Raw genomic sequence first — 19,095 nt, forward strand, 5'->3', positions numbered from 1 at the left:
ATGGAATTTCCATCTTTGCTGGAGAATTGCCTGTTTTCCAAAGTAAAACCAGAATCATTGGAAGTACATTGTTAGGTTGGGTTTCACATTAAAGGCTATGTTGATTCTTCAGTGATCTTTGAATCTTTTCTCTAAATTTCAACCTGTGTTCTTGTATACTTTGAAAGCGTTCAAAAAAAAGGGGGAAAACAAATCAGAGGTCAACTTACAAAGTTTCCAGGCTGTGGAGACCATCAAAGCATTTCTTTCCCAGGGAGCGGATTCGATTATTATGGAGATGCCTGCAGGGTAACATTAATGGCACAGTCAGGCAAAGACAATGCACGCAGCAGGCTTAAACAAACGTTTTTAGAATGGGACCTTGAGCTTCAGCCATTCCAAACACTCAAGCCATCCAAGTCATACAAAAGCTACCGATGTAAATGTTAGGCACTACAGCAATATATGTACGTTCAAAATTGGATTTATACCGTCGGGTTTAAGGTTTATCCAGAATTTTCTGTTTTATTACATTAAACCATTACTCCTCGTCGAGGAGATTCCCCCCCCTCTCCCCCCCCTCTCCCCCCCTCCCCTCTCTCCCCCCCCCTTCCCTCTCCCCCCCCCCCCCCCCCCCCCCACACCCCACCTCCCCCAGGTTTATACAGTGGCTCAAACTCTGTCCAGACCTCACCTTGTTAAATTACCAATTTAATGAGTGAATGGTTCTCGCTCGTTTTGAAACGTTAAAAGATTCACATCAGGCATTGCTGTTTCATAGCCTCGGCTAAAATCAGATATCAAAAGGGTGTGAGTTTTCACTCCAAACAAGGATTACACTGTTAATGTCATTAAACTTGCCTTTCCCAGTTGTGTGAAAGGTTTACACCCAGAACGTGAACCTTCCCTTCCTCTTTCGAAATCCCAGTGAAGCCTGTTTCTGTTACAGGGTATCAGCACTTTGGAATTGATTTTTTTTCTATATTATTTATAGGCCTGGGTCACATTTATTACAAATTAACAATCAATTTGGAGGTGCAGCTGTAGGGAATTAAAAGTGGAAAGCTGAAATAGCCTCTGTGAGAAATATTTTGAATGTAGGTACAGCATGAAATTAAAATGTAAATCTCATTATGGGCAATCAGTCTGAACATTAAATCATTGACTAACTTTATAAGTACATTTCAAAAAAATGCCTAGACCATCAAACCTCATCTTCCTTCCATTCAAACACTCAGCAAACTTCATTTCAAAGACTTCAAGTTTCTCTGGAGCTATAAACTTCACTGGTGGAATATACCAAATATTTATAATCTTTCAAATAATGACTAGAACATAAAATATACAGTGCAGAAGGAGGCCATTCGGCCCATCGAGTCTGCACTGACCCACTTAAGCCCTCACTTCCACCCTATCCCCGTAACCCAATAACCACTAAGGGCAATTTATCATGGCCAATCCACCTAACCTGCACGTCTTTAGACTGTGGGAGGAAACCGGAGCACCCGGAGGAAACCCACGCAGACACGGGGAGAACGTGCAGACTCCGCACAGACAGTGACCCAGCGGGGAATCGAACCTGGGACCCTGGCGCTGTGAAGCCACAGTGCTATCCACTTGTGCTACCATGCCGACTATTATTTGATACTTCTGTAACTTAATACTTCTGTAACATTTAAATTAATTTCAAGTAATTTTATGTTCTGTATCCTTCCCCTACCTGTCTTAATCTGAAGAAATATTTTGTATTTGCTTTATCTATACAATTTAATAAATGTATGCCTTGCCGGAGACTTCATTAATCTTCCCAGTCTATGGGTGGGATTAGCCGTTCCCCACTCCCGCGCCGTGTTTTCCGGTGGCAGAGGTGACTCACCATGGGCTGCCGGCAGCATTTTACGGTCCCACCGAAGTCTATGGCGTTTTGTGTGGCTCACCTGTCCCACCGCTGGGGAACCTATAGCGAGGGGGTTGGTGTTCAGCGGGACCAGTAGATCCCGTGGGCAGGGAGGGTTGGACAAAATCCCGTCCTATGTTTCAGCTACCCTAATCATTCCTTATCGATCTTCATTTTATTTTTGTTTTTTTTTCCTAGTTAAAGTTTGTGTAAATTATGAGTTTTAACATCAAGGGAAACTTGATAAAGGTGAACCGATAATTTTAGGGTGGGGGTTAAAAGACTTGCGCAAGGGGCAGCACGGTGGCACAGTGGTTAGCATTGCTGCCTCACGGCGCTGAGGACCCGGGTTCGAATCCCGGCCCTGGGTCACTGTCTGTGTGGAGTTTGCACATTCTCCCCGTGTCTGCGTGGGTTTCGCCCCCACAACCCAAAGATGTGCAGGTTAGGTGGATTGGCCATGCTAAATTGCCCCTTAATTGGAAAATAAAAATAATTGGGTACTCTAAATTTATTAAAAAAAAGACTTGCGCAATATTTTTACAGCCAGTTTGTAACTCCAATGCAATTAAAATCCCAAGTTTTGAGCGCCTATGGGTTCTGCTCCCCAGAGAGAAGGATTATGGGTTCTTTTAGGAGGCATTTTCCTGTTCCTTCTTTCTGAGGCTTTCTTCACAATATCCGTTAGACAACAAAACTAGTATTCAACACTTAGCCATTGCTGCCCTGTCTGGTATAGAAGTAGCTCAAGTGACAAATTTGAATGACACCGTTACTGAGATGCTGTTCAGTCCCGACATATTATTCGCACAAAGCTGTTCACTCATCTACCCAGCTAGTTCATACAGTTAAATTGGTAGATTAACGCCTCAATTAATTTGAATCTCTAAGTGATATCATGAGAGCGATGGGAATAACTTGTTCTTCTCCTCTATTCCCTGCCTCCAAGGGACGTTACATCACCTCTGATCAATGCTTTCTCTTTCCACACTGCTAAAGTCACGACCTTGCTACGAGAGAAATTATCCACCTTTACCTTCCTGGCTGAAGCAGCGAGAAAGATGCCTCAAAGTTTTGTTGTTCTGGCCCAAAGACTTTCAAATGCCATTCTTGCATATTTTGTGTTTCAGATTTGTCACATTTCATACAGGTAGGCCTGTTCCAAGGCTGGTGGGTAGTTTGGCATGAATGTGCTTGACCTTCAACTAAGCTGATCCATGATGTGGAGAAAAATGAGGGAGATTACTTCTCAACATTGAGAGAAGGGACTGTTTCAAGAAGGACATTGGAAGATTCGCTCTGTTGGGGCAGGGTGAAGAGATCCTGTGAGAGCAAGGGGGAGCTTGGGACTTCATACACAAGACAACATTCCTGCAGAGAGTGAAGTGCAATAAACACGGCATGGGATTTTAGGTTCTTTTGAGAATTGTGGTGAATCACAGTAGCGTAATTCACACTGTATTACACATGTTGTACTATGTCTCTGTAAGCTCGGCACACGAGCAGTTGCACTGCTCTGCCACTAGGGGGAGATGCACTGGGAGTGTACGGGAGTTTGTACTGGGCTCAACCCTTGGCTCCACCCACGGCTCCTCCCCCCTAACCGGAAGTATAAAGGTTGATGCTGAGAGCCTGCCTGCCAGTTCATCTGGAGTTCATCGTGTCACAGGCAGGCTCTGTTGTAAGACGATTAAAACCACTGTTCCCTTCTAACCACGTGTCGCGTGAATTGATGGTCTCATCAAGAATTTAATAGGGAATACCTTTTCTGCATTTTGTCGACTACCTGCCTGCTAACTAATGTTTTGTTGATGTTGATTTTGATTTTAGTTTCTGAGAATAAAACACAAAATCTTGTCGTGCAATCCTTTGTACTGGTCACTGGGCAGGTCTCTTTTCAAAAGTTACCAGTCTCTCCAGGCATCGTACCAATATGGAAAACTAGCAATCTTTCTAAATAATATTTCATTGAAACACATTGCCTGTATATTGTAAATATTAAAGCTACAGGATGTCCATATTGCTGTAACTGTTTTATAAACGCAGCCATTTAGCTCCTCCAGCCTATTTTGCCTTCGTTAGACCTTGTCTGATCTCTAATTCAACTCCATTTTCTCCAGATCCCTTGACATCCTCACCTAACAACAAAGCAATGGATACCAGCATTGAATATGTCAATTGACTCAACATCTGCGACCTTTGAAAGGAGAGAATTGCAGATTCCCGCTATCTTTTGTGTGCGATATAGCATCACTCCTCACTGGGCTAGCCAGAATTTTAAACTCAAGCTCCCCATGGAATCTGTGCTGATGGTGTAGCCCCTCCCGCTCCCCGGAACTTCGACTACGATAACGTTCCCGAGTTGCAATGATCAAAACTGACTGCGAGCGTTCCAGAGAAGATTTAACCAGATGCCATTCCATATAGCAATTGGTTTTGTTTCTTACACAGGGCAGAATGTGTCAGAGTACTGGGCTCTAACTGAAAGTGTATTGCTCCAGATGCACAGCCACGTTCTCAGACCATGGGTGGGATTCTCCCCTACCCGGCGGGGGGTCCCGGCAGGATGGAGTGGCGTGAACCACTCCGGCGTCGGCCGCCCCAAAGGTGCGGAAGTTTCCGCACCTTTAGGAGCCAAGTCCTAACGTTGAGGGGCTAGGCCCATGCCAGAGTGGGTGGCGCCCCGCCGGCTGGCGGGAACGGCCTTTGGCGCCACACCAGTCGGGGCCGAAGGGACTTCGCCGGCAGGCAGAAGTTCGGGCATGCAATGGAGCGTCAGCGGCTGCTGACGTCATACCCGCGCATGCGCTGGGGAGGGGGTCACTTCCGCCTCCGCCATCGTGAAGACTATGGCGAAAGCGGAAGGAAAGGAGTGCCCCCACGGCACAGGCCCGCCCGCCGAGCGGTGGGCCCCGATCGCGGGCCAGGCCACCGTGGGGGCACCCCCCGGGGCCAGATCGACCCCCCCCCCCACCCCAGGACCCCTGAGCCCACCCGCGCCGCCTGGTCATGCCGGTAAGGTAGGTGGTTTGATTCCCGCCAGCGGGACTGACATGACAGCAGCGGGACTTCGGCCCATCGCGGGCCGGAGAATCGCCAAGGGGGGGCCCGCCGATAGGCGCGGCGCAATTCCCGCCTCTGCCGAATCTCTGGTGCCGGAGACTTCGGGAGACGGCGGGGGCGGGATTCACGCCGGCCCCCGGCGATTCTCCGACCCAGCAGGGGGTCGGAGAATCTAGCCCCATATTCTGGCACTTGATGCCATCTGCTCCACAGAGATCGTGGCACCATCTTTAAAGGACGCCGTGAACAGCACTGGAATTAAACTCCCCCACCACCCCCCTCAAATGGACACAGAGGACCATTAAACAAGCTTCGGGGCAACCCACCATGGAGGTATCGGGGGTTCGCTTCACCACCCCATGCCATAGAGATATTGGGGTCCAAGGAGTGGCAGTCATAGTTAGAATGCCACTCTGCTCCTCTTTCCTTGCCTCAGCTACACAATTCTCGCCCAACTTCTGACTCGTGCATAGTGAGGAAAGTGCAGGAGGCTTCCCGAGGACTTCAGTGCAATGAAGCAGCTTCAGGGGGAAGTGAAGCCAAGCCCCCTTTTTTACTGCACTGGCTGCTGTAGAGCAGGAAAGTTCAAAGGTTCCAGCCACTTGCAAGATTGAGGGAAAAGGTAAGCATGAACGGTAATTGTGTGAGATTAGTTAAGGTGGGGGGGGGGGGTGGGGGGGGGGGGTTGGTAAGATGGGTTGAGAAGGGTAGTTGGTCAGTAAGTAGGGTGGGTAGGAAAGCCGGGACATTCAGTGGGGTTGGGAGAGTAGTCAGGAGGTGTTGGTAGAGTAATTGAGGGAATAGTTGGGTGGTGGGACGCTAGCCGGGCATCCAGTGTGGGGTTGTGGGGGGGGGGGGGGGGGGGGGGGGGGGGGCAGTCAGTATTATAGTTACCCAGGAGTTAAAAGTGGTTTTAATTATCATAGATTATCATAGAATTTACAGTGCAGAAGAAGGCCATTTAGCCCATTGAGTCTGCACCGGCTCCCGTAAAGAGCACCCTACCCAAGGTCAACACCTCCACCCTATCCCCATAACCCAGTAACCCCACCCAACACTAAGGGCAATTTTGGACACTAAGGGCAATTTATCATGGCCAATCCACCTAACCTGCACATCTTTGGACTGTGGGAGGAAACCGGAGCACCCGGAGGAAACCCACGCACACGCGGGGAGGATGTGCAGACTCCACACAGACACTGACCCAAGCCGGAATCGAACCTGGGACCCTGGAGCTGTGAAGCAACTGTGCTATCCACAATGCTACCGTGCTGCCCCTAACATATCCTTCTAACATATGTTAAGACAGCCCAAACCATTAAAGCCTTTGATTTGAAACTGAGTATTTCATGATTCTCAGTGCAGGGTAATTGTCCATCGGAAGTTTGAAGTTTCTGGGCAGGTGCAATGTAGTCCTTGCATTGAAACATTTGGGGGGGTTGGTGGAGGCCCCTTTGGGTTAGGCCTGAGTACACCCCCCGCACCTCTGGAGGTCGGAGATTCTGGACTCAGCTTCACGAGAGGAAAGTTAAGGATAAATAAACGCATAAACCAAGTGGCATGATTTTGCAGACTGTGTGTGTTGAATCACTCCTCCAGGATAAAATTTTGTCTGACCATTACTCACTCAAGCCTCAGCTATTGTTTCACATGACTACATGGCATTGTGACATTATATTATGAATCAATTCAGGTACAAACTCCCGCAACCTCACAAATTATCACTCAACAAAGGTCTTAAAATACTTGGAATTGTCACCTGCACAGAATACAAAGGTAACAAAGGGCAGCTGTTATGGGAGGCTGCAACTTAACATGAATTACAGGAAAACATTTTGGTACCCGTCTGCCATTGTTCAATGGCATGAAAGACTATCCTTTAAACATAGTTTCAGAGATCAAAATCAAAAATGTTCAGTCAAAACAGTTACCAGAAGCCTCAGTTGTTACTGCTTAAGTGACTTCAGATCATTGAATCATCCCATTATAATTAGCGAATGCCACAACGTTGTTCTGTGATGAAATGTTAGTGTTGGAAACTCTTTCTAGGGATCACTAATGCGCTTGAGACTGTGCTAACAAATGGAAAATATATATTTAAACGTACTAAATATTTGTGTGCGCCAAACTGTACTCAAACATTGCATTCAGGCGCCCTTACTAAGTCCTGGCATGCAGATTTGGATGAAAGTTGTCAGACAGGATTTTTCTGTGGGCCCCAGTTCCCTGATGTCGGGACTAAATGGGTCCTGGGCCTGCACTCACAGGGAGCTGGACCAGCAGAGTTATTTTCCTGGAGGCAGCCACCTAATTGGCTGCCTCAGCACTTCCTGTCTTATTAAGGAAGGCGGGCGTGTTCCAGATGCAGCTGGTCTAAACACAGGTCTGAGAGCTCAACGCCAAGGGAGAGGTGGGCGCTACTGAGGCAAGTAGTAGACTGGGAGAGCTCCTCAAAATGGAGGTGTAAAAATAATGAAATAATTTAGAGGGGGAAGGCGGCAGACCCCTTGCATCGAAGGGAAGTCCAACTAATTGGGTCATTGGGGGAGTGTCCGTCCTCCTTTGTGGCTCCATCGTGTCTGGCTCTGCATGCAGTGCCACAGGGAGGTTTCCTCCATGGAGCTGGAGGCCTTCCCCTTGCAAAACCATCCCTAATTGGCGCCTAACCCCTTAACTATTCAAATTGCCTGTACTCTGCTGGGAAACTTACCCAGTGATGGGAATGTGTTGGGAAACTGTTCTGACACAGCTGCCCTACTGCAGAGAAGGTACACTGGAAACATCAAACTTATTTCTAATGACTTAACTCCCTGTTCAGTTATAATCAAGCCTTTGCAGTAACAGGACGTAGCTGTCTCTCACCATTTTCTCACTAAAATAAGGCATTTCAGTTTTTTTTTTAAATTACTGCATTAGGTAACTGTCCCAAGTATTACCTGAGCGGTAATTAAAAATATCATGCAGAAAGTAGAGCTTTAAATTAAATGGCAACATTCAATTGTTTTGCAAGATCCTAAAATATTTTTGTGCACAAATTCAAACCAAACTAAAAGCATTTGAATTCATGTGTACTGTTGAACAAAATCTCTGCATCGCTCAACGATTCTGGCATGCTAAAGTGAACTGAACTGACTGCTCTCTTCCAAGCTGTTTAGATTGGCCACAAGATGGGTCAAATGATTTCTACATTTCACGGTACACTTAATGTCGCTATTATTTGTTTATTCAAAATAGTACCATATCTGCACAGAAATAACTTCAGCCATTATGCATGTTCAACAGTGCAAACAAAACAACATTACTTACAGAACAACCAAACTGGAAAGGTTCCCAAATGCATAGTCTGGGATATGAGGAATTCTGTTCAGGGCCAAGGTCATGGCTTGTAGGCAAGGTAAACTGCTCAGAGCTTTGACTGGGATATCTGCCAGGGCGTTGTCATCCAGCCACAAATGTCGGAGTGAAACTAGCCCGTTGAAACAGTTTGGTGGCACAACAGAGATATGGTTAGCATCCAGTCGCCTAGGAAATAAAAAGAGTTGAGGTTTATTTTCTCAGCATTATTAGCTTGGTATCAAACAAACCCCAGGGCATTTTTTCAATGTTTTGTCAATACAACGGTAGACATATTTTAAGAGAATAGCTTACCCTTTTTTGCTTTTTTGAACCATTCTGTTCTGTCATTTGTACAATTTACATGGTGATGGTCACATTTCGTGCCGAGTGGGACTCCCATTCTTCATTGCCAGCCAATCTGATTGGCTGACAGCTCCATCAGAAGAATTTATTTAAAGTAACTCTTGGAATTATTAAAATTGGCATTGTTAACATTGTTGGCAATTTAAATATATGGATCATTAGGCTAATCCATTTTTTAAAAAAGCATTCGTGGGACATGGGTGTCACTGGCTGGGCCAGCATTTGCTGCCCATTCCTAATTGCCCTTGAACTGCTGGGCCATTTCAGAGGACATTGAAGAGTCATATAGGCCAGACCAGGTAAGAATGGCAGATTCCCTTCCCTGAAGGACGGTGGGTGTGGTTCAATCTGAGTATAACTCCTATCAGTGCATACTTTCTTCGAAATATAATACGTTGACTTATTTTCTCCTTGTGTGCATGATGTACACAAAACTGACATTGCATAACATTCTATGCTTATTTACTTGATGCATGTAATTCAATCCCGCACCCCTACCTTTTAAAAAAAATTTAAAGTACCCAATTATTTTTTCCAATTGAGGGGCAATTTTGCGTGGCCAATCCACCTAACCTGCACATCTTTGGGTTGTGGGGGTGAAACCCACGCAGACACTGGGAGAATGTGCAAACTCCACACGGACAGTGACCCAGGGCCAGGATTCGAACCCGCATTCTCAGCGCCGTAGGAAGCAGTGCTAACCACTGTGCCACCCTGCTGCCCCTCCGCACCCCTACCTGACCTGCCCAAACCCTTCCTGCCCAGGATCTCGGCCTTATCTATCTCTGGGATCTATGGGACTCCAGCTCATGCAATTCAGGCAGTGCCAACTAACGCTCTTGGTGCTGCTGGGGCTGATGGAGCTACCGGCCAACCTGATTGGACAGCGGTGAGGGTCGGAAGACCCACTGAGTCCATATTTAGTCTTCCCACAATGCATTATGGCTGTAGGATGGGCCGGCATGCAACAGGTCAGCTCCGCAGGGACTTTGCTTCTGGGATTGGAGAGACCTCCACCCCCCGTCCCGCACTTCTCCCATCATCCCACCCCATTGTTTCTATCCTCAGTGCACTCAAGTAATTCACTACCTTTCTGACTTGAGCAACTCTGTCTTGCCTAATTATGAAAATTAGTCCCCCAATAAACCGACTTTGGTTTTGCCAAATATCTCCAATATCTGAAGTAATGAATTCTGTCAATTCATACTGCTATCAGAAGGCTTGCAAACATCTCCAAATAGTGTTACAACCTAGATTATTCCTTGATTCTAACCATTGGATTTCCCTTAGCCTTATCCTCTCCAGCAAGATTGTAATAGTCGTCTGCTTATACAGATCTTGAGTACTGCTGAAAAAAAGAGAAATACTATCAAAGTTTTTTGCCTTGCACTCATCAGGACAGCTCAAAAGAAATACCAACATTAAGAGGAACAGCTAATAAAAACCTAGGACAGCCATTGCCTGGCCCATTCCCGATGGCAATGCCTTGACCAATCAAAGTTGACTTGCCCGGTTTGAATTTGAACAAAAGCTTGGCAGATAACAGCTCTTTGCTGCATTCTCCACGGCAACAGCTCCACTCGCGTCCTTTTGCCAACCAATCAGCAACTCTCTTCTCAGGCAGTATAAATTGTTGTTTCCCCTTACATTAGTATTTCTTGCGCAATGTCCTGATGAGTGCAAGAGGAAAAGTTTGATAGTATGTCTCTTTTTTCAGAAATATTGTAATAATATCTTTGAATATCCCATCTTTTCTAAAGGTGTCACCACATGGAATATTTAATTCTCAATCATGACCAGCTTGCAGCCGTGCCTCATAAGAACATGAGAAATGGAGCAGGAGAAAACCACATGGCCCATCAAACCTGCTCCGCCATTCAGTATGATTCGGCCTGATTTTCTGCCTGAACTCTACTCTCTCGCCTGCTCCCCATATCCCTTCATTTTCGGAGACTCAAAAATCATTAAATAAACTCAACTGTGGAGCAACCACACCCTCCTGGAGCCCAAACAGTTACAACCCCTCCTAATAAAGAAATTACTCCTCATCTCAGTCCTAAAAGTATGGCTGGAGCTTTCAGGCCCTTCACGGGGTCGTGGGCAAGAGGGGATGAGAGAGATCTTCCGGTTCCGCCGATGGCACACCTCACCACGGGTTTCACAGCAGCGAGGGATGCATTTAATGCGAAATCCCATTGACAACAGGGGACCAGAAGATTTTGCCGCCGGCCAATGGCATGCCGCCTCCGCTGCCGTGAATCACATGGCGGCTTGCGCGGAAAACCCCTCCCTATATATCCAATTTTCTCAGCCTTTCATCATTGGAAAGCCCTCTCTTCTCTAGTGAACGTTCGCTGTACTGACACCAATGAAAATATGTCCTTCCTTAAATATAGAGACCAAAGCTGCACAAAGTGCAAATATTCCCCCATTTAAAGCACGTTTCAATAGCATGTTTATGTTTTAGCACAGTTTGTAAATTAGGGATGTTTCCCATTTTCATTTTACTGTGGTTCCTGCCACTTCCTTCCATGAGCCTCCCACTCACCGTTACCCTCCCTGACCCTCCCGTCTGCTGCTATTCTTTCCAATCCCTCTACTTGCCAGCCCTATCCTCATATTCCCACTCGCCACTTTCCTCTACAACACCCTGAATGAAGGCTCAGGAGAGCGGCGTCGAGAGGTAGGGAGTGAGAGTGGCTGCTGGTGGTAGGCATGGAGCTAGGCGAGTGGCAGGAAGTGGTGAGCAGGAGGGTTAGGAGATGGAGGAGGAGGGTTGTTGAACAAGAGGTTCAGGGGAATCAGCAAGTGGGAGGGTCAAGGGAAGTGATGGGCGGCAAATAAATTCTATTAGTAACAAGTTATCGAGAGATAGAAAGTTAGTGGGAGTTAGTAAGGGTCGGTAAGAGGATTTCTGGGTCAGTTTGGTTCAAGGCAGCCAATAGGTTTATAATGTAAAATTACAAGTCAGAAATGTAACCATTACACGGTTGTTCAAAAAGGAAACTGATTTTCATTTTACATATTTTTGTTTATTTGCCATTTTTTAAGATGTTCTTAAGAGTTCTAGACGAGGGCCAGGCCATAAACCTATACAATTGCAGCAAGACTGCTGTATTCCAATCCTCTTTGAAAGAAGGCCAACAAGTCATTTGTCAGCAGAATTGCATGCTGTATCTGCATGTTAATTTGCTGTGTTACAGAAGTACACCAATCCCTTTTTGGACAGCTACATTTATAAGTTTCACCACTTTCTAAAAATTCTGTTTTTTTATTCTTAATTTCAAAATGAATAGCCACTAACGTCCCCTCATTATACTCCAACTGTCACCTTGTTGCCCACTCACTTAACCTGTCTATATCTCTTTGTAGCCTCTATGTGTCCTCCTTACTGCTTACATTCCCACTTAGTTATGTATCATCAACAAACATGGATGCAATACCCTGAGTCTTTTTTTGAATTCAATTGGGGAGTTTGGCAGGAGTCGGCCTCCTAGAGGCAGACTGTTGTTGGGGGGGGGGGGGGGGTGCGGGGGCAGTAAGCTAGGCAGGCTTAGATGCCTTTACTCACCTTAATCAGCAACCCACCATTTTGAGGCAGGTAACCTTGCTTACACCGTCCCCCCCTCCCCTCCCCCCACCACTACCACCCTCATTCCGCCTCCAGGAAAATGGTACAGGGCTGGATGAATATGGTAAGCCAGGATATGGACTGGTGGCATCAGATTCAATGCCAGCCTGACCCTATGCTCATCCCAGAAGGACCTAAAAACTCTGCCCAAAGTATTTGTTGAATGTCTCTGCCATTTCCTGATTCTCGACAATAACCTCTCCTGTCCCATGGACCAATATTTACACCAGCCACTCTCCTTTTTATATACTTGCAAATATTTTTTCGCAATCTGTATTTCCACTCCTGCCTATTTTATTGTCATATTTGCTTTTTACCCCCTTTGTGATCAACTTTTTGGCTGCCCTTTGCTGGTTTCTAAAACTCTCCCAATCCAAGCACATGCCAGATGTAGGCATCATTGAGGTGTTTTTCAAGGCGTTAAGGTGCTCAAACCATATCCTGCAGTCTGCTAACAAGTACTGTCATGGGGTGGCGGGCGGGGGCTGGGGGGGGGGGGGGGGGGGTGCCCATTTCAAGATAAATGCATGTTAAATTGTCGACTCCAACACACCCCTCCCTGATAAGCTCAACGCATTCTATGCCCGCTTTGAGCAACAGGTCAGTGAGAGCGAGCCCTCCACCCCAGAAGCTGTGGATGAACTTATATCTGAGATCACCACTGCAGATGTCAGAACAGCCTTCTCGATGGTCAACCCATGGAAAGCCACTGGCCTGGATGGGGTACCCGGACGAGCACTCAGGTCTTGCGCGGATCAGCTGGCGGGGGTATTCGCAGACATCTTTAACCTCTCTTTACAACAATCTGAGGTCCCTATCTGCTTCAAGAAGACGACCATCATCCCTGTACCAAAAAAAAAGTCAAATAGTGTGCCTTAATGACTATCGTCCAGAGGCTCTGACATCCATCATCATGAAGTGCTTTGAAAGGTTAGTCATGGCACGAATCAACTCCAGCCTCCCGGATTGCCTTGATCCACTACAGTTCGTCTACCGCTGCAACAGGTCCACAGCAGACGCCATCTCCATGGCCCTGCACTCTACCCTGGAACACCTAGATAACAAAGGCACCTATGTCAGACTCCTATTTATTGACTACCGCTCAGCCTTCAACACCATTATTCCTACGAAACTCATCTCCAAACTCCATGGCCTTGGCCTCAGCTCCTCCCTCTGCGACTGGATCCTGAACTTTCTAACCCACAGGCCACAATCAGTAAAGATATGCAACAACACCTCCTCCATGATCATGCTCAACACTGGTGCCCCACAAGGCTGTGTCCTCAGCCCCCTACTATACTCCTTATATACCTATGACTGTGTGGCCAAATTCCTCTCCAACTCGATTTTCAAATTTACTGATGACACCACCGTACTGGATCGACTTCAGGAAGCGTAGTGGAGAACATGCCCCTGTCTACATCAATGGGAATGAGGTAGAAAGGGTCGTTGCTTCAAGTTTTTAGGTGTACAGATCACCAATAGCCTGTCATGGTCCCCCCATGCCGACACTATAGTTAAGAAAGCCCACCAGCGACTCTACTTTCTTAGAAGACTAAGCTAATTTGGTATGTCAGCCACGACCCTCACCAACTTCTACAGATGCACCATAGAAAGCATTCTTTCTAGTTGTCTGTTGGTATGGAGCCTGCTCTGCCCAAGACCGCAGGAAACTACAAAAGGTTGTGAATGTAGCCCAGTCCATCACACAAACCAGCACCCCATCCATTGACTCGATCTATAATTCCCGCTGCCTCAGAAAGCATAATTAAGGACCCCACATACCTCGGACAGACTCTCTTCCACCTTCTTCCATCAGGAAAAAGATACCAAAGTTTGAGATCACGTACCAACTGACTCAAGAACAGCTTCTTCCCTACTGCCATCAGACTTTTGAATGGACCTACCTCGTATTAAGTTGATCTTTTCTCTACACCTTGCTATAACTGTAACATTATATTCTGCAGTCTCTCCTTCCTTCCCTATGTACGGTATGCATTGTTTTTACAGCATGTAAGAAACAATACTTTTCACTGTATACTAATACATGTGACAATAATATATCAAATCAAAATCAATGAATTAACACTATGGTTTACAATATTAGGCAGTATTAGGTAAGGTGGGGTTACGGGGATAGGGTGGAAGTGTGGAAATAGGGAGGAGGTGTGGGCTTAAGTAGGGTGCTCTTTCCAAGGGCTGGTGCAGACTCGATGTGCCGAATGGCCTCCTTCTGCACTGTAAATTCTGTGAAATCTATGAAATCCTGCTTTCTGACCCTTCCTAAACCAGAAGGGCTGATTTTCTTTTCCACAAACGACTTTCCGGTTATTTCTAGCAACTAATCAGAAAACTGGCCTCAGAAAAATAAAGGTCAACTTCTGAAATAATCACTTGTATCTGTAAACAATTAATGTTTTAAAAGTACTCAGAAACGACTTTACATGATAACATTTTCCTACTTTCAACACAGGAGCTATCGTGACCCTGGGACGCGTTTGAAGCTAATATAGTGCAATAACGTCGCATGGTGTGTCAAATGTCATTGTTACATAACCTCCCACACAATGTGTTTTTCCCTACTAACCTACAAATAAGTAGTAATCAACCTACAGAGCATTTAATTCTTTTTTTTTTCCGAAAACAAATTCAACGGCCTGCACAGGAAATAAATATCCACTGACATAGAACATAGAACAGTACAGCACAGAACAGGCCCTTCGGCCCTCGATGTTGTGCCGAGCAATGATCACCCTACTTAAACCCACGTAACCCGTATACCCGTAACCCAACAATCCCCCCATTAACCTTACACTACGGGCAATTTAGCATGGCCAATCCACCTAACCCGCACATCTTTGGACTGTGGGAGGAAACCGGAGCACCCGGAGGAAACCCACGCACACGTGGGGAGGATGTGCAGACTCCACACAGACACTGACCCAAGCCAAAATCGAACCTGGGACCCTGGAGCTGTGAAGCAATTGTGCTATCCACAATGCTACCGTGCTGCCCCTAACATATTCTTCTAACATATGTTAAGACAGCCCAAACCATTAAAGCCTTTGATTTGAAAACCGGAGCCCCTGGAGGAAACCCACACAGACACGGGGAGAACGTGCAGACTCCACACAGACAGTGACCCAGCCGGGAATCGAACCTGGGACCCTGGAGCTGTGAAGCATTGATGCTAACCACCATGCTACCGTGAGGCCACATCCTAATCAGAGTTCAGTCTGGTCACTTGAGGCTGGAGAAAAAAGGGTTTTGTTTTTTCAAGTTTAAATTAAACACGAGAGTTTGCATTATTGCAAAACTACGATCACCAGAATGTCCTAGGATTAGCAATAAAAGGCTTAAAAAGGGTTCCAGGGCGTTTCTTGCTATATGGGACACAATGTGGATGATTACCCTGATCAATCTGATCCGCATTTGGATAGAACACAACGCTGCAAATGACTGTTGCTAAAAATAACACACATTTTTCACATTTCCGTGAAAGTCTTTGCTCTGCTACAGTGCTAAAAAAAAAATTTTTTAATGGGTTAAAACCTCTGTGAATGGAAAGAGGAATGTCATATGAATGTGTTAAATATGCATCTGTGAGTACGACCAGAAGGAATGACTAGGCAGTTAGCGGACTGCGAGAAACAGAACTGGATATCCATGCGTTTCTGAGTGACTGAACTAATAGTCAATTCTATTCTCAAACATTTTAGTCTTACTCTGAATGTTCCTCTGAACTTTGCGGTAGCACTGATAACTTTAAAGTTCAGCTTTATTCATTTCAAATAGGTGAATTTTTTAATTGAGGAACATTTTGTGATTGTCCACATCAGTTGGCAGCTTAGAGACAATAATAATAATAAAAATAATAATCATTTATTGTCACAAGTAGGCTTCAATGAAGCCATTGTGAAAAGCCCCCTGTCGCCACATTCCAGTGCCTGTTCGGGGAGGCCGCTACGGGAATTGAACCCGCACCGCTGGCCTTATTCTGCATTACAAGCCACCTGCTTAGCCCACTGTGCTAATAATAATCTTTACTGTCACAAGTAGGCTTACATTAACACTGCAATGAAGTTACTATGAAAAGCTCCTAGTCGCCACATTCCGGCGCCTGTTCGGGTACACAGAGGGAGAATTCAGAATGTCCAAATTACCTAACAGCATGGGCGGGATTCTCCCGTACCCGGTGGGGCCCCGGCGGCACGGAGTGGCGTGAACCACTCCGGCATCGGGTTGCCCCAAATCCTCCGCACCTTTAGGGGCTAGGCCCGACACGGAGTGGTTGGCACCCCGCCGGCTGGCGTGGAAGGCCTTTGGCACCACGCCAGCCGGGGCCGAAGAGACTTCGCCGGCCGGCACGGGTCTGCGCAGGCGCGGGAGCGTCAGCGGCTGGTGACGTCATCCCCGCGCATGCGTAGGGGTGGTTCACCTACACGTCGGCCATGGCGGGGCTGACATGACCGGCGCGTAAGAAAAGAGTGCCCCCACAGCCCAAGCCCGTCTGTGGATCGGTGGGCTCCGATTGCGGGTCAGGCCACCATGGGGGCACCCCCCTGGGCCAGAATACCCCGTGCCACCCCCCAGGACCCCGGAGCCCGCCCGCGCCGACTAAGGCCAATTTACGCCGGTGGGACTGGCATAGAACCAGCGGAACTTCGCCCATTGCGGGCCGGAGGATTGCGGGGGGGGGGGGCGCCGACCGGCGCGATCCCCGCCGGCGGGGGCAGGATTCATGCCACCCCCAGCAGTTCTCTGACCCGGCGGGAGGTCGGAGAATCCCGCCCATGTCTTTCAGGACTTGTGGGAGGAAACCGGAGCACCCGGAGGAAACCCACACAGACACAGGGAGAACGTGCAGACTCTGCACAGTGACCCAAGCCGGGAATCGAACCTGGGACCCTGGTGCTTTGAAGCAACAGTGCTAACCATTGTGTTACCGCCCAATGCATTGTGGGAGGTAAGCGATAAGGCACAATATTAATTTGGTTTTTTTAAAATTACACAATTGTGTTAGAGTTTGGGACTCACTTTCTTTTAATAAATTTTTAGGGTATCCAATTTATTTTTTGCCAATTAAGGGGCAATTTAGCATGGCCAATCGACCTACCCTGCACATCTTTGTGTTGTGGGGGCGAAACCCACGCAAACACGGGGAGAATGTGCAAACCACACGGACAGTGACCCAGAGCCTGGATGGAACCTGGGACCTCGCCGCCATGAGGCAGCAGTGCTAAACACTGTGCCACCGTGCTGCCCTTAGGACTTGAGCACACATTGGTCTGAAATTCGAATGTGGATATTTTTGTTCCTGTCAGGGAGTTCTGACCTGGAGAGGGGAGCTCTCTTAGTTTTTTGAGGTTCCCCGATTCCCGTATCAGGGATACACTCCCAGGGTTATTTGTTCCACACACTGTCTGGGAGCGAAGGGTGGGTGTTCCTGGAAAAAAGCATAATTGTGCAGGTTGGGCTTCTTAAAGCAGCACCTGTGCTTCTCACTGACAGCAAATTGTTTCATTTTGTTCCTTCTGCCAGGAAGCTGCCAACTTCTGGGAACAGTGGAGCAACTCCCTTTTCAGAGGGAGAGAGACCACAGGTCATGACAAGAGGCAATGAATAGGAGGGTTGTCAATTCTGGCTTCTTCAAAAACACAAGTCGAATCCAGAAGGTGGGAGGAGGGAAGTTGTGAGTGGGTTCTGGATGTTCTTCTCATCTCTGAACAAAGGTTTGTAATGGCAGCTCTGGAAAACCACACACCACACACACAACACACACACATACCACACACACCACCCACACACACCACCCACACACACCACACATAACACACAAACCACACACAAACCACACACACCACCCACACACACCACACATAACACACAAACCACACACACCACACACACACAACGCACACCACACCACACACACACACCACACACACACAAACAACACACAACACCCACACACACCACCCACACACACATAACACACACACAAACAACACACAACACCCACATACACCACACATAACACACAAATCACACAGATCACATAACACACACCATACCACACACACAACACACACACAACACCCACACACACCACACATAACACCCACACACAATGCCCACACACACAACACACACACATGCACCACACACATAACACACACAACATACACACACACACACCTGCCCACACACAACACATCACACACACATATACACACAACACACACACACCACACACAATACCCACACACACCACACACACCACACACAATACCCACACACACACCACACACACACAACACAACACACACACCACGCACACACCACACACAACACACATCACACATATACACACAACACACACACACCACAGGCACCACACACACGCACACACCTACCCACACACACATACATACACACACACCACACACACGCACCACACACAAAACACACATCTGCCCACACACAGCACACACACAACACATACAGAAACACACAGCACAAACCACACAACAAACACACAAAACCCGCATATACCCACACACACCACACACAACACACACCACACACATATACACATACACACACACGCGCACTACACACCACAAACACTTGCACACACACCCACCCACACACAATACACACACAACACATACCACACAGACACACACCACACACACAGCTTCCTTTTCTGCAAACACAACAATGCTGTCAATGTAACCATGGCAGACTCTCCAGCACCCATTTGCATGCCACAAGTTTCTTGTTGTAGGAAGAACAAGGGCTGGTTACATACCTGCGGCAGGAC

At 47.1% G+C, this 19,095-nt stretch overlaps 1 protein-coding gene across 1 annotated transcript in view; it reads right to left on the reverse strand.

Annotated features, from left to right (window-relative positions):
• The window catches only part of LOC119954975 (leucine-rich repeat-containing G-protein coupled receptor 5-like), a 201,701-nt gene that overhangs the window by 49,988 nt on the left and 132,618 nt on the right, over positions 1 to 19,095 (reverse strand). Inside the window, 2 exon segments of the mRNA XM_038780739.1 lie at positions 210 to 281; positions 8,246 to 8,461. Coding sequence (XP_038636667.1) covers positions 210 to 281; positions 8,246 to 8,461 — 288 coding nt within the window.

This window comes from Scyliorhinus canicula, chromosome 20, assembly GCF_902713615.1.
Source record: "Scyliorhinus canicula chromosome 20, sScyCan1.1, whole genome shotgun sequence".
NCBI classification, from domain to species: Eukaryota; Metazoa; Chordata; class Chondrichthyes; order Carcharhiniformes; family Scyliorhinidae; genus Scyliorhinus; species Scyliorhinus canicula.